At 36.8% G+C, this 24,634-nt stretch overlaps 1 protein-coding gene across 2 annotated transcripts in view; it reads left to right on the top strand.

Moving 5' to 3' along the window:
• SDCCAG8 (SHH signaling and ciliogenesis regulator SDCCAG8) overlaps positions 1-24,634 on the top strand; it is a gene marked incomplete at its 3' end in the record, with an annotated part of 252,067 nt that overhangs the window by 156,679 nt on the left and 70,754 nt on the right. For both annotated transcript variants that reach the window (XM_082663725.1, XM_082663724.1), the window contains exons 14-16: positions 9,182-9,309; positions 11,428-11,536; positions 20,677-20,808. In XM_082663725.1, coding sequence (XP_082519851.1) covers positions 9,182-9,309; positions 11,428-11,536; positions 20,677-20,808 — 369 coding nt within the window. The remainder of the gene's footprint in view (positions 1-9,181; positions 9,310-11,427; positions 11,537-20,676; positions 20,809-24,634) is intronic.

The raw sequence follows: 24,634 nt of genomic DNA, 5'->3' as shown, positions 1-24,634 counted from the left end.
CTATTCAGTCTCAGTATCGATCTATGATATCTACTATATCTAAGAAACAATTACCAAAATTGCTCTTGCTATTGCTGTAGTAATAAGTGCTCTCCCTGCTTCTAATGTTGTCCCTTCCCCATCTGTTCCCCACACTGCAGCCAGAGTGATCTTTCTAAAGCTCGAGTGTGATCACAACACTCCCCTGCTTAAAACCCTACATTGGCTCCCTATTTCCCTGAGGATGAAGTCCTTAAAAATAGCTTCATGTTCTGGCTCCTGCCTACATCTCCAGTCTCATCTTTCTTCAGTCTCCCCTCCACCAACTGCTCGCTTCTACCCCACAACACATATATTCCACCCTCCACTCGTGCCAAAACTGTTTGCAGTTTTCCAAAGGCACCTGATTCTCTCTCTTCCCTGGGCCTTTGCACCAGTTGTCCACTTCACTTGTAACGATATTCCTCTCTTTCTTTATATGGCTAATGACTACTCATTTTAAGCCTCTAATATTTTAAGCTTCCTGAAATCCTCCCTCACTGTGCCTAGCTACTCCCCAACTCCTGTCCTATATACTCTATGATAGTAGGAATTTAGCTCCATTTTATTATTTACCTTACTATTTTAGTTGTTTTTTCTTGTCTGTTTTCTTCACTAGACCATGAACTCTTCGAGGGGATGGTCATGGTCTGTATCTTGTATACTGATGCATCCCCACACTTTTGTGCCTGGCACAACTTGGTGTTTAAGTATTTGTTGAATTGGATGAGCAATAGAATTTTACTAAACTCCTCATGTAAGGCAATGCCATGGAATGGAAAGGACACCAAACTTACTAGTAGCTGTGCAGTGTTGAGCAAATCTCTTCATTCTCTGAGCTTGAGATACTTCATCTATCAAACAAGAATATCTGCTCCATCTCCATGCCTTACAGAACTATTAAGAAGAATAAAGAGGGCTTCCCTGGTGGCTCAGTGGTTGAGAGTCCGCCTGCCGATGCAGGGGACACGGGTTTGGGCCCCGGTCCGGGAAGATCCCACATGCCGCGGAGCGTCTGGGCCCGTGAGCCATGGCCGCTGAGCCTGCGCGTCCGGAGCCTGTGCTCCGCAACGGGAGAGGCCACGACAGTGAGAGCCCCGCATACCGAGAAAAAAAAAAAAAAAAAGAAGAATAAAGAGGTCAGTGCATCTGACTGTGCTTTGTAAAATAGAAAGCACAGGCACTGGAAGATGATGAGATGGTAAAAGTCTGTGGTTTTGTCTTAACTAAATGTGAGTTATTCAGGAGGTGTAATAGAAGCTGGCAATATAGAGTCTAGCACACATCCTTGGCCTTGAAGGTTAGAATCTTCAAATTATTTTGGAGATACTGTAAGAGAACATTTTTGGAGGGAAAAATATTCTTAGGAAAGTTTCTGTGAATTATTTACTTTCTTTTATGTTTATTCCTTTGAAAGAAGTTGACCTCCTTTGTTTCTGCTTCCTTTCCTAGAAGTGACTCACACTCTGATCTGATAACTCAACTTCCAACATTGTACTTAAAATTCTGATATACTTTGCGGGAAGAAAATAGAAATAATTTCCTGTAGGAAATATGTATAATGCCATGAAGTTTTTTGCATACTTGAGGAAGTAGAGATTACTGAATCCTAGCCGTCTTGTATTTTCCTTTCCCTATTTGTTTCATCCCTGTATTTCTACATTTGCTCAAATATGAGAACATAGTCCTTGTTAATAGTAAACAGGTACAGGATTTTGGTTCTTCTCAAACATGGAAGATATCATTCTCTCTACTAATTTTACTTTGTTTTTATTTTGTTGTTATTATCAATAACAATAATAAAATTAAATTAAATTATTGGCCAGAATAGAGATTATTTTATCCCATTCTCTTCTTCTAATCAGTAGGTAGGAGGATCCTTAAACCTGTAAGGATACTTAGTATTTTCTGTCCCTTAACAGTTGTTCATTCATTCATTCACTCGTTCATTCATTCATCAAATATTTGTTGACTGCACAACTGTATTCCACGCACCATTCCAGGCTCTTGGAATAAATTAGTGAGCAAAACAAAGGTCTCTGTTCTTCAGGCACTTACATTCCAATTAAGATGTGCACGTCTTATCTTTCCTGGGAGTCTGTGATAAGCTTGAGGCAGGAGATGTATTTATGTGCCTTTTAATGTTTTTGCAAAAGTCAATATATTTCTTTAAGGAGGATACAACTAATTGATGGTGTCATTGTAGGAGGAAGTGTTCCAATAACATATGGGACAAATGGGAAAGGAGAATGAGGACTAGCTTGGGATTGGCTATCAAGATGGATAATATGGGTAGTAAATGACACACACACACACACACGGATAATTGAAATAAGACCCTTGTCATCCTTTATCTCATTTCTCTGCATCCCTGACAGAGTAAGATATTGAAGCATAGAGATTCATACTATGGACTTTAGATTCAGGTACGCCTGAATTTCCTGGCTATGTCCCTTAATAACTGGGGGACTTTGAACAAATTGTACACCCTCTCTAGACCTCAGTTTCCTCATTTATAAAGTGAGGATAATAAGAGAACCTACATCTTAGGGTTGTTTGAGATTAAATAAAAGAATACATGTAAAGAGCTTAGCTTATGCTAAACGTTAGTAAATAATAGATTACTAAAATTATTAACCCTTAAAATAGGCTTTTTTCCTGCCCTATTTTCAGGAAGAACCCCTGGATTAAAAGAATTAAGTTACTTGTTCATGATCACATAGGTAATCAGGAGGTAGATACTATACTTGGATCCTCTATCTCTGTGAGTTTTCTACTGTACCCCATTGCCTCTTTTTTTATTTTTATTTTTTAATTTATTATTATTATTATTTTGTCTGCATTGGGTCTTCGTTGCTTTGTGGGGGCTTTCTCTAGTTGAGGCAAGCGAGGGCTACTCTTCGTTGAGGTGCACAGGCTTCTCATTGCAATGGCTTCTCTTGTTGTGGAGCACAGGCTCTAGGCATGCGGGCTTCAGTAGTTGCAGCATGTGGGCTCAGTAGTTGTGGTGTACGGGCTTCAGTAGTTGTGGCGCACAGGCTTAGTTGCTCTGTGGCATGTGGAATCTTCCCGGACCCAGGATCAAACCCATGTCCCCTGCATTGGCAGGCAGATTCATAGCCACTGTGCCACCGGGGAAGTCCCTCCATTGCCTCTTAAGATGTGGTTTTCCCAGAACACAAAGAGAATCAAGTGAAAAACGGTGTGTATGCTTTAAAAAAAAGCATTACTAGACAGACACTGCTACATATAAAATAGATGAAAACAAGGATTTACTGTATAGCACAGGGAAGTATATTCAATATCTTGTAATAACCTATAATGGAAAAGAAGCTGAATCACTTGACTGTACACCTGAACTAACACAATATTGTAAATCAACTATAGTTCAATTTTTAAAAAAGCAAAACTAAAAGCTATAAGGAAATATTTAATTCTAGTTACTCATAGATTTGATTTCCACAGTAGATTAGCAACTTAGAAAGCACTTCTGTGTATACCAAGTTTGAGAAAATGAGTATGTTAAAGAATGGATTCCAAGTTTCTCACTGTTGAGGAATAATGTTACACTTAGGGAAAAGGGAAGACTAGGTTCTATTGATGTTATTGGATTGGAATTAGAGACATCAATTTGAATGTGTATGTATACATTCACATAAAGATGTATAGACAAATATTCATATTTATATTTATATATTCATATGTATATTCATATACTGGCTCTGTCTACTAAGGTGACCTAGAAGCCAAGACTTGTCAGTAACAATGAGTACCACCTAGGGACAGATCTTGATTTCTAAATACCATTCTCCACCAAAAGGCACAAGAGCTCCTTGAGCAAATGCTGATTCCAACACTGGTAAAGGACAGTACAAGATGAAACTGGAACATCTTAGGAATAGGAAGCCAAGAAGTGCACAAGAATAATAGATAATATCATATTATTAAAATAGGACCTGGTAGAAGTATTTACAATGAAAATTGGTAAACACTGCAAATGAGGGATACCCCCCAAATCAATTATTAAACATTTTCCAGCACACCAATCACATCAACCAAGTGATCAAAGATAGTATCACTATTATTGGGACAAGTGGACATCATGTTGTTGGTTTTTTTTTTTTTTTTTTTGCGGTACGCGGGCCTCTCACTGTTGTGGCCTCTCCTGTTGCAGAGCACAGGCTCCGGACGCGCAGGCTCAGTGGCCATGGCTCACGGGCCCCGGACCGGGGCACGAACCTGTGTCCCCTGCATCGGCAGGTGGACTCTCAACCACTGTGCCACCAGGGAAGCCCAACATCATGTTTCTTAACTCACAATAGCACCCCGCACCTCCCTGCTGCTTCTCTCTGTAATTCCATCAAGAATGGCTCTCAGCTAGTAAGTGTGTTATAAATGGTCTCATACATTTTGTTACACCAATATGCTACTGTCACAAAGCTCTCTATATTTTACTTTAAAAAGGAAACACCTTTTAACCAAAAGGGTTGTATGTCTAATACTAGCACTTCAGTCACTAGTAAAAAGGTGAATAGAAACGTGGCGGACAGGATTGGTGCCTCAAATCACTGGCAACACCACGTCCTTGTCCTCAGGTTAGACTTGAGGCTTTCATCATTTCCGTGCCGCACTCACTGGTGAATTTTAGGATCATCAGAAACTTTTAGTCCTTTAATGTAGTAGTAAAATTTTAAATGTACTTAAAAAAATCTAATTAATCATCTTTGCTCTATGACATGTATTTTTCTAAATAGCAAGATTTAAAATAATAAATGATATGGAAAAGTTGAGGATTAGAAATGTATAGTTAATTCTTCAATCCCATTTTTTAAATGGGATGGTAAATGACATTTTAGAAAATATAATCAACCAGAATTATAATCGGAAAAAAGGAGAGACTAAACCTCAGTGTGTGCTTAGTCTGTGTTTGAGGCCTACCCAGTACTTGTTCCCTCCTTTTAACTCTCAATTGTTATCAAGTAAACATCGACATGGCCCACACGCCCATGTGTTGCCACAGGTGATGTGGATAACTTGGAGAAAAAGGTGGATGTTCCTATTCTAATACGTTTGCTCCTTTTTAAAGTCAGCTCTACTGAGGTAAATTTAAATATAATAAAAATCACCAATTTTGAGTTTGCAATTAAATGTGTTTTGACAAATGTACATAGTTACAGAACCATCATAACCATGATATAGAACATTTCTATCAACCCCAAAGTTCCCTCATGCCCATTCCCTACCTCCAGGTCCTGGAAACACTGACCAGTCACTCTATTGTTTACTTTTCTAGAATTTCATGTAAATGAAATCATAAAATATGTCTTTGGTACCTGGCTTCTTTAAGCATACTGTCTTTGAGATTTACCTAGGTGTCATATGTAACAATAGCCTTTTATTACTATTTTATTACTACTATTGCTAGTGTTCCATTGTAAGGCTATACCACGATTTGTTTATCTATTTAGCAGTTAATGGATATTTAGGTTGTTTCCAGGTTTTAGCTATTATGAATACATCTTTCAGCCTTATTTTAATAACAACCAAGAAATTCTTCTTTACTGCCATTGCTTTTATTCCAATTTGTAAAATATGGTAACTATAAGTTTGGTTAAGTGAGATCATCAATATTTTGAGTAAGAACTGAATGAAAACCATGTGGGGAAGCCTGGCCCAGCTATCCTTTACAAGGCTCTCACACCTGGCTGGAATTGACTTATTTTTCTATGCTTTAGTAGTTTTATTCCCTAGTACCTTTCTTGTGGTATATTTCACCTTTTACCTTCTGTGTTGGCCATTTTGAATCCCCTATTGGGACAATGACTATGCCATATTTATGTATCTTTGTTTGACCTGTGCCTAACAGAGTGTCTTTCAGAGTTATGTTAAATATTAAATGAATTGGTTTGGATTCTTTTCTGATCACTTCCTTGGATAACTAAGTGATTTTTATTAATTCTTTCAACCCATTATTGCATTACCTGTAGGGTGTTATAAAATACGTTTCCTAAATCAAAATATTGCAAATCCCACCTCTGCCTTTACAGCATTTACAGTAACCTTTGAGCAGATTTCTAATTCTTTATGACCCTCCTTTTTTTTCTTTTTCCAACTATAATGTGAGAGGATTTGATTAAACAAATTTGAGATTCCTTCTCAGTTCTAAAATGTTAAGGTTTTATAAAAAACCTGCTAAGTCAGAAAGAACCTGCAAGGTGAGAGGGCAACATAGAAGGAAAGGGGTATATAAAGAAGGTAGGAAAGCAAAAATATGTCACGTTTTTATGCAATTGAAAATGAAATGTGTAGTTTCTTTAACAGAGTAAAAGTTGGGCAAGGATTCAAGAAACAAAAGTTGATGTGTAACAACATTTGTTGGTAGAACATTCTTTTAAATTGTTTTATAAGGAGAACTACAATAAGACAGTAGTCCTTTTCTCTAGTAAAGTTAGGAGATCAGTAATTAGGTTCCTCATTCTGAAAATTACTGGTGAGACTGGCAGCCCCTTTGTGTAAGTGAACCATAAACCCCAGTTTACAAAGGGTAGTCCCAGTTATGACTGTTTGTCTTGGTATAATTACTTATTATTAATTATTAATAATGCCCGTTTTCACTCTCAAATGGGTATTGGTTTTGAACAATGCATTTTTGGGTCACCTGATTACTGGGGATCTCAGAGCCCTAGGTCTCCCAACCTATATCCCCTGCTCTAGCTAGGGTTCTGTCTCGGGGATGGTTACTCAGTGAAAGAATCTGCAGTGCTCTCTTCAAGCTAACCCCTTCAGCGGCAGCATCTCCATCTGGCAACACCATTAGAGCCGTTCTCTTCCATACACTCTTCTCTCTTTTTTTTCACGTCTGGAAAGTTTTTGCCTCCTCATATAAGACTTGAGCAGATTCTGCAGCTTCACTTAAAGACTGCAGCCTTCTTTCCCTTATGGCAAGTATATAAGAACATCCGTTCATTAAACATTCACTGCCCGCTTCCTGTGTGCCATGTACTGAGCTGGGCTCATGGTATAGAGAGACAAAGATGGCAGAAAGGGACAGATAAGTAAACCAATAACCAAAGTGTGATAAATGCTATCTTCGTAGGATGCATATATACACAACATATACTGATGTCACTGTAGAAAGAACAGTTAATTTAGGAGAGAGGGGAAAGAGAGGAGGGGAATTTTGAGCAGGTCCTAAAGGAGCAGTATACATTGAGCAGGGGTGACGGGTTGGTGGGAGGCAGAGAGGGGTGAGGTGGGCGGGGGGAAAAAACATCCCAGCAAAACGCAGAGACGGGCTTCCCTGGTGGCGCAGTGGTTGAGAGTCCGCCTGCCGATGCAGGGGACACGGGTTCGTGCCCCGGTCTGGGAAGATCCCACATGCCGTGGAGTGGCTGGGCCTGTGAGCCATGGCCACTGAGCCTGCGCTCCGCAACGGGAGAGGCCACAACAATGAGAGGCCCGCATACCGCAAAAAAAAACAAACAAACAAATAAACAAAAAAAAACCCTGCAGAGACATGTGCAGCTTTCCATGGCCAGAAAATATGTGGAATGACTGGGGAGGCAAAAAGTGGCCTCGACGGACCATCCATGTGTTGCTGTATACCAGTTTGGAACTGAGTGTGAGGCAAGACCTTGGAGCAAGTCCACGGGGTGTTGTTACTAGAAGTACCAGAAGGGACCTTATTTCACATTTAGCGTGGCCCTCTGATGATCCATTTGATTGAGGTGTGGGTGTATTTTCATTTTGGAATTTTGTACTACAATATTACCACATTCATTGACCTATTACAATACAGACTTTCCTTATGTTGCTTTATGATTAGAAGCCAGTGATTTGAAGTTCCACAGCAGTACATAGACTAGTAGTGATAGCTTTATGGAATTGTTTATTTTTAGTTTGGCAAGACAAACCAGTAAATATCTCAATTAGTAAAGTAAAGCAGCATGGATGAGAAATGCCCACAAGAAGATTAGGAGTTAGAAATAACTAAGCCAGTTAATTGAAGGAAACTTTTATATCACTTACCCATATTTAGAGAATAAAGAACCAACCTAATGTGTGTATGTGTGAGTGTGTGTGTGTTTGTGTGTATGTGTGTGTGCTCACACACATTGTTATTATCCACAGTGGTGCCAGTGATGAGGTCCTTTGCATTCTTCAGGTTCTAATTGTTTAGGAAGTTTCTCTCTTTAGGAGCCACTGTGATTGGATATTGACCCATCCACTGGTCAATAGCCAGTCACAGTGGGGTGAGATACATCGTCTTTGACTACAGAAGCTCCTCATCCTGCAGTTTCCTTCAGTGTGACCCAAAAGGGATCTTATTATGAAGTGCTGGGAGAAGTTTTTTATTTTCATATTTATATCCACATTACATGGCCTAATGTGTGAAAATATTTAATGAAAACATGCATGTGGTACTGCAGAATCATTTACTTGCCTCCAGATAGAATCTCCTACATTATATTTGAGATTCCGTTTTAAGCTTGGGAGGAAAAGCAGAGGTGATCTACAAAACTTAGTTTCAAGAATTTAAGTTTTGGGTGTATTGAGTCATGCTCTTCCTGTAACTTCAGGATCTTTAGGAAATATTGACCATTCAAAAGAAAAAAGATGGGCTTCCCTGGTGGCGCAGTGGTTGAGAGTCCGCCTGCCGATGCAGGGGACACGGGTTTGTGCCCCGGTCCGGGAAGATCCCACATGCCGCGGAGCGGCTGGGCTCGTGAGCCATGGCTGCTGAGCCTGCGCCTCCGGAGCCTGTGCTCCGCAACGGGAGAGGCCACAATAGTGAGAGGACCGTGTACCGCAAAAAAAAAAAAAAAAAAAAAAAAAGATTAATTGGCGGTACGTAACATTGAGAATATTATAGAGAACGGTGTTTGTGTTTTAAAGTTACAAAATAGCATTATTCAGCTGTCATGATTTTTTGATTTTTAAAGTTGCTTACTTTAGTCAATTTAGATTTATGGCAAGTATTTAACATTGTATGAAAGGTCCTTTGGAGTTTCTGCCTAAAGTAAGGGGGAGTCTGTAGAAAGACTGTTGTCTACTTATGCTTAACAATTTACTACGTATCAGCTCTCTGTGGTCTGTAGGGGAAATGATGGGGATTAGTGCATCTGTAGTTTAAATTTCTGTCTGTCTCCTCTCTGCCTTGTAGGCTGGAAAAAGATAGCATTCAGCAGAGCTTTAGCAACGATGCAAAGGCCCAAGCCCTTCAGGCCCAGCAAAGAGAGCAGGAGCTGACACAGAAGATACAGCAAATGGAGGCCCAGCATGACAAAACTGGTAGGTGGTAGGGAAAGATTAGAGCCTGGGCACTTGCTCACAAGCCAGGCCCACGCCTTACTGTGAAATGACATCAGGAACACCTGTAACCTTTGGCTGGCCGAAGGGAGCAGATGCTAACTACACCGGAGATTCCGAATTACATATTAGTTAGCGTTTAAAAGAGAAAATGGAAAGTATTGCCCACTGTCTGTTGATTTCAGAGTGCTGCTCTCACATCTGTTGCACCATCTGGATTATGAGTTTATTTACCTGTGTTCAAGAAACGTAAAGCTGAGAGAGACCACAACAAAGTAGAAAAACAAAGGGCTTGTTTTTGGCTGGGTTTTCAGGCACACATGTTATATAAAGAAAATAGCATCAGAAGCTCTGCGGGAAATGCTCTGAGCTTACAGTTAGAGCCTCCTGAATAGCATTGAACAGTTCCCACAGTACACACATTATAGCTACTCTAAAAGCCTAATGAGTTTGCTTCAGCATCCAAACTGGAGAAAAGCTTTAGCCATTAATCGGTTCTTAATTCACTGTCGCAGCTGGATGTAATTCAGTGGCTCCAAATTGATATGTTCCTTTATTTAATCTTTGCAGCTTCGAACATTTTTAGCATTTGTATGATTTCCCCACCTCCCCCAACCCAGTCTAGAGTGATGTTTAATCCTTTGCATTCTTCAAGTTCTCACAACTGCTGTTAAAATTCACTAATACAAGGCATTGACCACAGCTGGCAGCTTGGCTAAAAATTGCCATCTTTCATCACATTGGCACTATTCTGCAGACTGAGTTGGCCAGTAACTCTTTACCTTTAATTTGAAAGTAAAATGCACTTTGAAAATAGGCAGTTTGATTTGTTCAGTCGGAGCATTATGTAGTTCCTTTCACTTTTGAGTTGTGTGTTCACAGACAGTGTTAGTCAAAACAAGACAGTGTCAGTCATTATAATTCCACACCACATACACCAAGCTGATTGTACTATTAAAACAAAAGTTTAATTGATCCTGTTTCTTCCAGAAAAATGTTGATTAATTTTTAGTGCCTTGATTTATTTTGCTTTGTATGCTATATGCTTTTTTGTCAGTCATTGTCTAAAACTGAAAAGAAAGGGCCTGTTAAACTTTTCACCTAAAGATAATTTTCATGTGATTTGATGTATACTATATTTGATGACATGGTAATAAATGGTTGCTTATCCTGTAAGTGAAAAATTGCTAATGTAAAATTCATTAAATAATCTGTTTGCTAATAAAGAGGCAAATGTCATATTGATCCACATAATTCACTCCATCACTTTCAGTAGAGATTTTCTTCTCACAGTGTTTGGCCAGAAGAAATGAAAATTCTCCGGGCTTGGTAGTTGTTTTTCCACTAAAAACAAAAGGAGAAGATTACAGGATGAATTAGTTTGCCTCCACTACCAATAGGATGCCAGTGATCAAGGAGTCTTGGGCAGTATCTCTGAGTGCTAGATAAGAGTATTAACTGAACCACCATGAGAATACTTCCTTTTGTTTTGCACAAAAATACATACTCTCTTCAGTTTCTTTGATCAGATCTTCGTTGAAGCTCACACTAAATAGATGGGGAAAATTATTTATTTCCAATAAAATAAGGAAAGTTATGTATTTTTCTTTTATGATTAGAGAAGTATATGCAAGATGGGAGTAGTGAAATATGTGAGCAGATATGAAACATAAAGCATGAATTACAGTGTAGAAAGAGTTCCTCAATTATTTTAGTTTTGAATTATCTGGTTGTGATAAATTTGACACTGTTTATAGTAGAATTATCAAAATAAAAATATATTGCATATTACAAAGATATAAGCATCTATGACTCCACTTGAGGTATTTGACAATTTATTAACATGTTAAAAATTACACAAAGCTGATATGATCAGAAATGTTTCTGTTGTGTAATTATTAGGGAAATAAATATCTCACAAGATTTAGTGTCTTGCCAGATGAGCATTCCTTTGACCTAGGACCATAAAAGTGATCTAGCGTCTTATAGGAAAAGTGTGGTTGTCTTAGCACTTTTACCACTATACATGTGGAAGCACTGCAGAGCTACAACCATAAACATCTTATGTTGCTGGGGGGGGGGGGTTATTGTTATTTCTAGAAAATGAACAGTATTCATTGCTGACCTCCCAGAATTCATTTCTGACAAAGTTAAAGGAAGAGTGCTGCACATTAGCCAAGAAACTGGAACAAATCTCTCAGAAAAGCAGGTGGGTAATATAATACAATACTTTCAGAGCACTGTTTATATGAATACTGTAATTTTTTTCTTAAAGGACAGTATTTCCACTATTTTATAGTCTAATGTCAAAATTAGATATGTATTGACATATTTCCTGTAAAAAACATTTTCTCTCTATGAGAATTTTCTTAATTATCCATACAGACACCTTGATGTTTTTTCATAATTAGGTATCCATACTATAATTTGACTTTTTTAATGTTCAGAATTGAAAACTATGAAATTTCAGAGCACAAAGGTCAAGATGGCATCCTTTTAATAAAGGATGCAGATAAATCAAGCAGTTCTAAAGTCATATTTTAACACAGCTAACATATTTTAGTCTATTATCATAGTTCTCCATGAACACATAAAAGCTGTCTTTAAGGCAAATGATAATGGATAAAATATGAATGTATAAAAGTAGATGATACTTTGAAATAAACCAAAACCATCTTTTCTTTCTCCTAAAATTGTTTTATTTTAATAAAATAGCCATCATTGATTTTGTAGGTACATGCTCTTTTATAAATCCACTGATTGGGTTCTTAATGAATTTTTTTCTGTACATTTTCTAATCATATTATCTCAATAAATGAATTACTTATATTCTAAATTCTAAGAAGCCTGAGTTCTCGTCTTAGCTCTGACAGTAGCTGTGTAATCTTGGACAAATTTATTTGACCTGCTTGAACTGTGGTTTCCTCTTGTAAATGAATGATGTTGAACAGAATCACTTTGATTTGAACTCAAAAGAAATCATTCATTTAACTAGCTAGGTATAAAATGTCGCATTACAGTATAACCTAATGGGAAAATAATCTGTGTATCTTCTCTTGCATACTTTTCTGAAACTCACTTAGATCATCAAAGAACAAGCAATAGGGCTCAGCAAACCAACTATTGACTTAGGTTTATTATTCAGAAAGAATTTCTAGGAGGGTCAGAGCATGTCTGATCACTCTGAGCCCTATCTTGGGTTCCTGCATCAATAAGCTGGCTTACCTTATGGAATCCCCATCCCTGAATTTTTTTGAAAATCAGGGGGCTTATGAATCCAATTCTTTCTGCTCACAGGAAGGCAGAAGCTCCTATAACCACCCAGAATGTGCTCTGAACATGTACCTTCTTAGCGAATACTAATTAAGTATCTTGTTTGGGATGGGAAAAGGCTTAGGGTACCAAAATAACCAGTATTTTCAGGAAATTTGACAAGGAAACCCAAATAATTTTGCCGTGGAAGAGACCCTCATAATATATCAACAGGAGGTATTCCTAACTAGAAATATTTGATTTACCTCACATAGATATAAACAAACTAGATTAATAACTTAAGCAAAAATTATTTTGAATTGGATCTTAAAAGATTGTGTTATCTTAAGATTGCTTTGGGGTTGATTATTGATTAATTATCTTGCTGTCTAAGGAGACATAATTGAGGAAATGGAAGTGTATAAAAGAGAAAGAGAAGCTATATGCTTGTTATATATTATTTAATTCTCACAACAGCTTGAGACATGAATTGTTATCTTCTTTTACAGAGGAGGAAACCAATACTCAGAGTGTTTAAATAGCTAGTAAGTAGGAGCACTAGAATTCTAACTTAGACATTTCTGGTTCCAAAGCCTATGATCTTCCTTACAATAAGTATAATTATTTTATATCTACTACTAAAGAAAATCCAGGCCAAACTGGTTGCAACGGGAAAGTTTAGGAAAGAAAAATTAATCTTTATATTTCCATGGAGCAGTAAGCATACTTGGCATGTGAGGGTTAACCTGTGAGCCTGGGTTAACCTGTGCCATGTGCCCTGAGGCCTTCTTTCCCCTGCTCTAGGTCTGTCAATTTACCCTGTACTAGTCTAGTGAACTTGAACCTCAGCCTCTCTTCTCTTCAACTCCTCTCACTTCTGATTCTAGCTCCTGACTGCTACTTTGTAAATTGAATGTGTTCCTTTATGTCTGATACACAGCTGGCACCTGATACATATTTACTGAATGAATGAATGAAACAAACGAGCATGGTGCTACTACCCCTTGTATCCTGATCTGACTCTGATTCCAGACTATTCCTTTGTTGATGACAGGCAGTGTGCAGTAAAAAACACTTTGGAATTCAGAAGGAACAAGGTTTGAATCTTGCTCTGCCACTTAGCTTCATAACCTTGCATACATCGCTTAATTTCTCCAAACCTCAGCTTCTCCATCTGTAAAAACCTTTTAAAAACTATGTTGCAGGATTATGGTGGGAATTAGAAATTTAGAGAGATGTATATAGGTACACACATATACATAGCACCTAACACCATGCTTGACCCATAGAAGTATACAGTAGGTGCTATTGCTGTCATTGATGGTATCATTTTAAGGGTCTTGACTGGCAATTAGGATATCACTTCACCTAGCTACTAATGTCTTGGCCAGAGTCTGAGTGCCATAATTCTCTGACAGACATAAAGTCTATACCACAGTGGAAAACCTTTCTGAAGGCAATGCAGGATCAGGAAAATGTGGATGTGGTTGTGTTTCAGCTCCTGCTCTGGTACCTTGTCTTGTAAGTCTGAAGAGTTAAAATAGGCATCTACTGTAACTTTATAAGTGGATCTGAAACTAAAACCTAGCAAATAATAAAGACTAGATAAGTTGTAACTTATTACTGTTAAAACTTTTAAGTGCCCCTGAAATTTACAAAATGTACATTTTGTGTGTCTCACAAGAAATTAGCATTATAAATAGGATAAATTGTGATTTGGTGGGGGGGGTGTTGTTCGTTTGTTTACTCTTAATTTCTCATTTCACTCTGGCTTCCTACATGAAAGACACTCCATTTTGATATTACCTTTGCTTTGAAAACACCTATAAAACTTGAAGGGCTCAGAGTGTTTCTTTTAAAGTAAAGCTATGCATTTATTAAGCCTTGTAGAAGCCCTCCAGGAGTGAGCCTCTACATACCCTCTACTAAACTTTTAGGATAAATAATTCCCCCTGTGCTTTGAAGTGAGGAAATCCTGAAGTTTTCTAAGCTTTCTATACTGTTGTCATTGTGAAAGCACAGTCTCCAAAATAATTATTTAGGCCATATGGTAATTTTAATCCAGGTTTTCCTCAGAGTACTGCAGTAAAATTTTTCCTGAAAGTAAGTGTATTTATTTCATGTTGACTAACAACTTAAACATTTTTTTTTTGTCTAAGAGTTTCATGTTATTCAAAATCCCATACTAAATAAATGGATTCATACCATTTAAAATACAATTTTTTTTTTTTTTTTTAACTCACAGATCTAGTCCTCTGACTAGAGCCCCTGAAGAATCACTGGAAAAGCTGACAATCTGGGAGCACCATTCCCAGACACTCTTACTCTCTATCCCATCCTCATGCTAGGCTGCTTTATGAAAGTGTTTAGAAATGGCTCCTCCGTGTGTGTGTGTCCTGTTATATGTGTTTCTCCCCAAGTAGATGTAAGTCGCATTATGGCTGTGCCTATTGCTTCTGCTGTCTGCAAGCCCTCCACAGTGAAGAGCCGGTACTTCCGCACAGTATGCCTTCCACACTGCTCGGGTGGTGTCTGTAACCCCAGGGTTTGTGAATGGCACATCCCATTTTAAAACTAAAAGTGAACTGCCAATTCCATGCATTTTATGTAGCTTGTTTTTGAGCATCAGACAAGTAATTCCATTTTGCTTTTAATTGGCACTAGGCAGACATTCTGGCTGATTTTAGATGAAACTCACATAAACTTCAGCTCCCTTTTGTCTTTATTCCCCAGGACTCTGAGAGCTTATTACAGTGGTAGGGTTGTTTCTGAAGTTGGTAAATGGAGATATTTAAATATCTTTGGTGCAACTGTGAATTTTTTTTTATCAAAGTGAAGGAGGTGTTCCCTGTCCCCAGGCACTTAGATGAATCAGCAGTAAAATGTTTGCAGTGCAGTTTGCAGTGCAATCTAAAACGTGGCCTGGGAAGAGCTCAGAGAGGTTGGGCACCGGCTAGGAAGGGAGCCTCTGCCAGCTGCAGAATGGAGATCCAGCATGTGCTAGGTTTTCACCTCTCAACACTTCTGCCCCAGTGAAAAGAAAAGGATATAGAGCATAGAACTGGGGGTCTGCATGGTTTTGCTTCTCTTTCTTTTCTATCATTGTCACTTTCTGGGTTGCTAGGTTCGTGGATTGATGTCTAACACTACCCATTGTATATTTGTGATTTGCGTTTTGTAATTAAGAGGAACAATGGGAGTCCATTGGGTCTCGTTATATATAATGGTTGGTTTAATTTGTTTCGCTTCTATCTTGTTAATTGTAAATTGATCATTAAGATTTGAATTCTAATCTGTCACCAGGGTTGTGGGTATTGAGGCTAGAGCAATGATCCTAGCTTTAATCACTGATGATGAGCAACAAATTTTATAATTTTGGTACATATTGCAGTTCATATATTTTAACACTGTATTTTATGGTGTTATAAATATTGTTAAATGACTTTTAGTGTAGTTTTACTGTGTGGACTATAATGTATAAATTATATTACTGTTTTGGCAACAGTAGGTATCCAACTGTGTGAGTTTAATTGAAGTAAAGAACACATACCCGGTTGAACTATTTTTTTTTCCCTGGCATGTTCAGATGATGTTAGTTTGGGATGCTACAAAAATTATATTCTACAAGAAGAAACTGATATTGTCCTCTGCTAATTATTACCGAAAGTTGAATGAGACTCTAAAAGAGTAAAAAATTAAGGGGTCATGTTTTTCCTTAAAAAGCAATTATCACTGTAATCCTAATTATTGTAGTAAAATATTATACTTCATGAAAATGTAATTACACAGTATAACTGGTATATAAAAATGCAGTGAGAAGTTCATGCTTCTGTAAAGGCAGAAATTACCTAAATTTTCTATGAAAATGGATTAGAATCAATTTTCTTTTTATATGACACTAGGATAATCATGCCACAAATGTAATCTCAAGCTAACATAGAAGCTCGTAAGTTTACTCTTTGAACTTTGTAAACTGCTAGTTCTTTCAATATATCATGGACTCTAGACAGATAAAAGATGATGTCCATGTACATATACCAAATTTTTATTGAACATTGGAAGTTGGTAGGCAAATTACTATTGTAAACAAAGAAAAGCATACACATAAAATATGCAAAGCAGAAAAGTACTGTAGCAATAAAGTACTTGATAATAATATGTACTTTACAATTAACATTTATATTTTTGAAATTCTGTATATAAGATATCCTCAATATAGGGCATTTGGTTATAAATGCAAAGAAGAATTAAAGAAAAAAATTTCCTGTAACATTACCATCCAGCTAACTATGTTTAACTTTTGACATGTTTACTTTCAGTCATTTTCCATGTGTAGGTAAATGTGTATGTTACCATACATTTATATTGTGAGTGATATACATATGTGTGTGTGTGTATATATATATATATATATATATATATATATAGTTTTACATCCTACTTTTTTTACTTAATATTATCTGATGAACACTTTTCTACATCAGTAAATACTCAGGAAACATAATTTTAGTTGAATCATTTGTATGAATAATAATTCATCAGAATTTTAAACTCTTTTAAAATGTAATGAATAATATAATAATAATTTCATACATAAATCTGAATTTTTTCATGATTTTCTTAGTTGAGATGTCTAAAAGGGGATTGCTGGTCCAAAGACTGTGAACCCTGTTAAGGCTGTTAATGTGTATGACTTTGCTCAAGTACTGCACTAAATTCTGCTCAGTATATATGTGCACATAGCAGTTTGTGACAAAAGAAGTGAGAGGTTTTTCAAAAAAGGAGTTGAGGGGCCATGTTGCACAGTGGGTGGGACAACCCCTTTAGAGTTGGACAGACCAATGTTTGTGTCTGGGCTTGGGTAATCACCATTTAGGTAACCTTAGGCGAATTATTAAACCTCATATTTACCTCCCAGAGAAAAGGGAATAAACACTTACCTTGTAGAATTAATTGAGATTATAATGTAAAGGATGAATTCCACTACCTAGTGTAGTGTAGGCGTACAGTAAATGTTTTATTAGGCATTTCTTTGAATAATAGGGAAATTGAATGTTTTATAAATGTTTATTGATCATTTATGTTTCTTCCTCTGTATTTTTCATATCCCTTGTACTTTTTTAATTGGAATTTTGATGAAGAGTGGGGATAGCAGTTTATTATATAATGCTTCTAATATTCATTTGTCTCATTTTTTACGTTCCCTTTTTTTAATTTGGAAAAATTTGTTCCCAGTTCTTTTTATTTCTTAAGAATTTTTTCAAAATCAAGGTGACTTTATTTTTTATTTTAAATATTACAATACATGTCCATTGTAAAAATTCAGAAAATACAGAAAAGGAAAAAAAAATATTTTATATTTCTAATCTGGACACCAAGAGATAATCAATATTAATATGTGGAATACATGTCAAAATATTTTTTATTTTATAAAATAAAATTACCTTATGCTGATTTTTAATATTTTCCTTTTTTACCAATATGTCATATTTTTAGGTCAATATATAACACCAACAAATAGCCATATTATCAGAATAGCATCTTGATATTTCTTTTTTAAAGTAATGTAACTAATCATCTGTTGATACATTTCTGGGTTAAGTTTTCATATATTGGGTTGCAGAGCAAGATTGTTTCTACAAGGAACATGCTCATAAAAACATGATTTTGTTGTATGTAAAAGCTTTATATTCTTATATTGTAAAATCTATGTTTCCTTCGTGACTTTTCAAAAGTGACTTGTTTTTCTGGGAAAGTACCTGAGAACAGATAAATATTCTTATGCATTTTTTTCTAATGCAGTTTAAGGATATTTTTGGGCCTTTTGGAATTTTAGTGCATAGTGCATATTGTGATAGGAAATACTAATCGTGGAAGAATACTAAATTAAAAATTTCATATAACTGCTCCTAAATTCTTTTATATTGTATGTGATTTTGAAAGGATAGACATAGTCATTATTTACTTATTTAGACTATTTCAAATATAAGTAAATTCTTATTAGAAGAAGTAAATATAGATTGAGTGCTTAATCTGAGCTTGAAAATGAGATAATCCATGCCCTTGTGTGTAATCTGTAATCTAGCAAGAAGGATGAGGCACAGAGCACAATTCACAGGAATAAATTATAAGCTAATGTATGCATAAAAGCTAGAGGTAGTTTCAAAAAATGTGCTGGCATACTGAGAACTGCAGGTATTAATCAGAACAAGCTTTCTTCGAGGTGAAACTTGAACCAAGGTGAAAACAAAATGAGGAATGAGGTGAACTAAAAGCGAGCGATCGCTTCATGCCATGTGAAGCAGCTTGGTCCTTGGGATAAATTCCCTTAGCAAATCCAAATCTTTTCCAGGAAAAAAAAAAAAAAAAAAAGTCTATGTCACCTAATGGAGGAATCCTTTCTTTGGAGGGAAATAATTTTACATCAAGCATCTCACATAAACCTCAAGAAACGAACCAGTTGTTAACTACTTGTATTTTAATGTGCACGACTTCTAAGCTTTCAGTTCTAACCTATGAGGCAGTGGAGTATGAGGAGATGGTGGAGTAAGGAGTAATGTTTAATTAAATCAAGGACAAAGTACAATTTTTCTTGGACAGATGTCTCTCTTAGCTTCAAATTTTGAGCCTTGAAATGGCCATCCAAGACACTGAAGAAGTAATGTTATTTCCTGACAAACACCAATCATCACCAAAGTAGATAGATATCTGTAATCCCAAATGAAATAATGTGAAAACAGAAAGAAAATTGGGAGAATGGTACCTCACTTAGCAAATGGAGGAAGGTGAGTCTTAAATGTCTACAGACAGGGATACTTGTATGTGAAGCAAGCTGATCTACTCTCAGGATCCCAGAAAGACTTAGAAGGCAGGAGTGGAATATAGGACTGAAGCCAAAGTTGACAGTTCTACCCCCACCCCATGCAGCCAGGTGACTATCCCTCCTCCACCCGTAAAACTAGGAGCTTCCCCTCTGAAGAGATTAAACCAGCAGGCACTGGTGAAAATAGCTGCACTGAAATTAGAATAGAGGAATTAATTAAAAGTCTACATTCTGAAAAGTGAGTACACCACCCCTCTATTTCCAACCAGCTCCTAGACCACTGATGGTTAGGGTTGTACACAACAAGCAGGAAAATGGAGAATCCTTCTTTTGAGAAACAGAATGGCCATGGGGGAAAGAATTACGGATGCTGATAATATTGGGAATGTCCCATCAGAAAAGATGGCTTGCCACTCAATCATTCTACACTAAAGCCCACTTGTTTAGGGAAAATAAATGTACACAAATGCATGTGTAACCATAATATACTCCTTAAACAACAAGGACCAATATTTATGTAGTTGTTATGACATAAAACTGATACTGATTTAACTACAAACTGAAATATTAGTAATTACATTGACAAGCTGGAGGTGGAGTCAGGGGGCAGAGAACCTTTTTTTTTTTGCAGTGCGCGGGCCTCTCACTGTTGTAGCCTCTCCCATTGCGGAGCACAGGCCCTGGACGCGCAGGCCATTCCGCTCACAGGCCTAGCCGCTCCATGGCATGTGGGATCTTCCCGGACCGGGGCACGAACCTGTGTCCCCTGCATCAGCAGGCGGACTCTCAACCACTGCGCCACCAGGGAAGCCTCACCATTTTTTAAAACTATATGATTTTAATCATGTACCATTAAATTAGCTATGTTAATTAAAAGAAACAACTCTCTGTCAGAAATTAGGCCTGGGGTTGTTCCTGTAACAGCATGGTAGCTGGCCTGTAATAGATACTTACTAAATATTTGGTAAATTAATAGCTGTCTTTTTAAAAACGGGATTTGATTATTATCATTTTTGTCTTGTTCCTTGAAAAAACTCTCTCTGTTGAAGTTGTTATTCCTTTTTCTGTCTACCAGTTGAGTTCCTGCAGTGTGTATATCCTTCTACTAGACATTCTGTAATTTCTGAAATATTTTATTTTACATAAAATAATTTTTATTGACACTGTTATGTTTAAGTACAGAGTTCAAGAAAGTGATAAGATTATACAATAAAAACATGCTCTGGTAATAAGAACCTTTAACATCAGTCACTTCTGTGTTTACACCTCTCTAGATCTGAAATAGCTCAGCTCAGTCAAGAAAAAAGGTATACATGTGACAAACTGGAAAAGTTACAGAGAAGAAATGATGAATTGGAGGAACAGTGTGTCCAGCATGGGAGACTACATGAGATAATGAAGCAAAGGTAATAAAGACTTAATAATCAACTGGTGTGCCACATATTGAATGTGTTTGGTTCAAAAACAGAATGGGAATTGCTGTGGAATAAATAGAATTCATGGTTACTATGGTACTCAAGGAACATGCTTAAAATCTAATATTTCTATATATTTATGCTTTCTCAATTTAGGTTGTTCTTATAATACACAGAGAGGAGAGCACATTCCCTCTTTACTGTTCTCTAAAGACACAGAAGTAGATTTAATATAGAACACTGTAGGAAAACCATCTACCTTTAAGGTGCAAGCTGGTAATGTAACATGCAGGAATTTCAAAACTTCTCTTCTAGAAATTAGGTTTTGTATGTATTTTTGTAAGATACAACATGTAAGGCCTAAGAAGGTTAAATATATTGCTAGAATCAGAATTTGACTCCAGACCCTTTGGTTCTTTCTAGTGGTGTACTTTGAGCAAGTTACTTAACCTCTCTGAGCATCAGTTTCTTCATCTATATATTGGAGCTAACAATAGCCACTTTGCACTTTGGTATAAAGATCAAATATAATATATGTAAAGCACCTGGCTCATAATAGCCACCTACTAAATGGAATCAATATTTACTCTCTTTTTCTAGATGGAGAAGCTCAAGCTGAGAGATACTAATGTATTTGCTCAAAGTGCCATATTGAGTAAGTTGGTAGAGTTCAAACTTGAATCATCATCTTTTGATTCCAAATTCCTTTCCTTTTTTGTGCAGTATTTTTTTGTGTGTGAAAAACACAGTCCCTTATATTTACTATAAATGTGTCACTCCTAATTTCTATATAGTGATGAATTACCGAGGAAAAAAAATCTCAGCAATCACATACATAACAGCAGTTAACCTTCCAGTGGAGGTAGTTTTCTTGGCATCCATCTCCCCGTTTCTATCCCATCCCCAGACACCCCAGGCCTACTCTGTTTCAAAATCAATTGTTCATATAACTGAGGGGAAAAGAAAATATTTAAATACTCCCTTTATCATTATTTTTTAATTTAAAGTAAACATAGAGTCCCTCGGCAGGGGCAGGAGGAATGTTTATAAATTTGATCACTTTCTCTATTGAAGAGAAGAAAGGTAGTCAGAAAATGACACCAAAATATTAAAATATGAGTATATTTATAAAGAATTAATCATTCATTTATTTTCTAAGCCAGAGATCAGCAAACTATTTCTGTAAAGGACCAGAGAGTAAAATATTTTAGGCTTCCTGGGCCATGAGTAGTCTCTGTCACGTAGTCTTTGTTTTGTTTTTCTTTACAGCCCTTTAAAAAGACAAAAACCATTCTTAGCTAGAAGCCCAACAAAATGAGTGAAAAGATTTGGACCTTGGGCTATAATTTGCTCCTGTACTATGCAACCAACTCATCTTTCTAATATTTCTTTTCTTAGATCTGTATATTGTTTTAGAGTTCACAAAATTCACCTCACACATGTTTCCTTACCTGAAACAAACCTGGGAAGTAGTTGTTATTATCATCTTCCTTTCCAGGTGGAAAACTAAGGCTCAGAAAGATAAAGTTGCCAACTGAAGGTCAGATAGTAAATTAATCATTCATTCATTGATATGAATGATAGTAAATTCATTCATTCAACAAATATTTATTGATTGCTACCATGTGTCATGTTCTCCGCCACATGCTGGGAATAAAATAGCAAAGTAAATATAATTCCTAGTCTAATGGAGTTTACAGCCTTATAGGGAAGATAGATATTGACAAGAAAATTTCACAGATATCTAATTAATTGCAGTAATGATTAGTTATATGAAAACGAAATATACTTTGTGATATAAGCACATTTAATAAGGTGACTTACCCTGATCAGAAGAAGTTTCAATGAAAAAAATGACACTTGAAATGAATCTGTGAGTGGCAATATAGGGATTATTAGTCCTAGGGCAGGAGCTGGCAAATTGTACCCCAGCCCAAGCCCACTTTGTATGGCTCAAGAACATAGTCATGCTCATTTGTTTACATGTTATCTGTGGCTCCTTTCACCCTACAATGAGTAGGTGAGTCAAAGACTGGCCTATTGGCTCACAAAGCCTAAAATATTTACTATCTCGCCCTCTCCTAAAAAAGTTTGCCAGCTCCTCTTCTAGAGAAAAGAAAACTGTAAATTGAAGGTCCTGAGATAGGACTTTTAAAGAAGGAAAGAAACTGTGTTTAACATAAAGAATAATGGAAAAAATAGCATGTGGTGAGGTTGGAGAGGCAGGTGAGGACCGGATAAAGACAAGGGCTTTAAGTTTTTATTGTAGACCTTTCACTTTATCCTTTTACTAAAAGGAAGATATTAAAAGATTTTTAAAAAAACAAAGGAGAATTATGTGATCAAATTTGCATTTTAAAAATAGCATTCCAGCTCCAGAGTAGATAATGGATTGGAGCAGAGCCATGGTGTTTACACAAGACCAGTTAGGGAGCTAGTAGAGCAGTTAGTCAAGTGATGATCATGGCTTAGATTGAACTGATAATAATGATGCTAGAAGTAAACAGATTGGTGAAATATATAGGAGGTGAAATCAACAGGACTTAATGACTGATTGGCTATGTTGGGTAGAGAATAGTGCATATCCATATTTCTGACATGAGCAATACGTACATAGTGGTAGTACTTAGTGAGAATAGAAAATACACAAAATAAGAAGGTTTGTGGTCGGGATGGCCTGGGTTTGGGATAAGATCAAGTGTTAGGTTTCGACCCTGTTGAATTTAATGTTCAAGAGCATTGTACAAATGGGTATGTTGAATAAGCATGGAGACACAAGGGACTAAGCTCAGGAGTGAGGACTGGGCTGGAGATAGAAATCCCCACTGGCTTACAGAGAATATTAGAAACCTTGGGAGTAAATGAGGTCACCTAGAGAAATAAAGTGAGAAGGAAGATGGGCTTACTGAATCCTAAAGAACATCAAAAGTTTTAAAGGTAAGGTAACCTGAGAAATAAGTAGAAACTGAAAAGGCTTGTTATCATGCATGCCGACAGATGGAAATACTTCAGGAAAGAGGAGGTGATCTACCAGATGCTGCTGAGTGATTAAATAAGACTGAAAAGTATCCATTGGACTTAGTGACATGGACAGCACTGGTTATGTTAACAAAAATATTTGTACTAGAAGAGTGGGTACAGAAATCATATAATATGGATTGAAAACAGTGTGAGTTGAAAAATTGAAATAGCAAATTTAAACCACTTTTTCATAAGATTTGGGTGCACAGAAAAGAGGGAAGCAAGAGAAAGCAAGAGACAGACCAACCAACTGGTGGTGGGTAGACGTATTGGGAGGGGCATTTTGGAAAAGAGAATTTTTTGAGTTGTAGTAGATATGAACTTATTAAATTCTGATTGTCAAGATTATTAGAGTTATAAAGTCAGGAAAGTTACATTTTCCAGCTGGTAGTTTGGAACCCCTGGTGTCCACAAAGGCAGACCAGGGAATTCAGGCTAAAGATAGCAATGGTATTTCTTTCTAGTTATATTTTAAAATAAGTATTGATTCATATATTTCTCCGTAGAAAGTAGAACTGCGTGAGAACTCCACAGTGTATACAGAGGGAGCAAGCCCTTGAGCTAGTGGAAATGGGCTGAACGCACTCATGCGTTCTCATGTGATTTAGTTATATGTCACCAACCCCCAGAAATCCTGGTTGTTTTTTTGGTTATACACTTTCACATTTTTTAAAAATTTCTTATGGTAGTGTATTGTTTAAATTATATACATAAAAACCATTGAATGGGGACTTCCCTAGTGACAGTGGTTAAGAATCCGCCTGTCAATGCAGGAGACACGGGTTCGATCCCTGGT

Source organism: Grampus griseus (genome assembly GCF_964374135.1).
Source record: "Grampus griseus genome assembly, chromosome: 1".
Lineage (NCBI taxonomy): Eukaryota > Metazoa > Chordata > Mammalia > Artiodactyla > Delphinidae > Grampus > Grampus griseus.
Note: the sequence above shows the minus strand (reverse complement) of the source record. Positions and strands in the feature narration are given on the sequence as shown.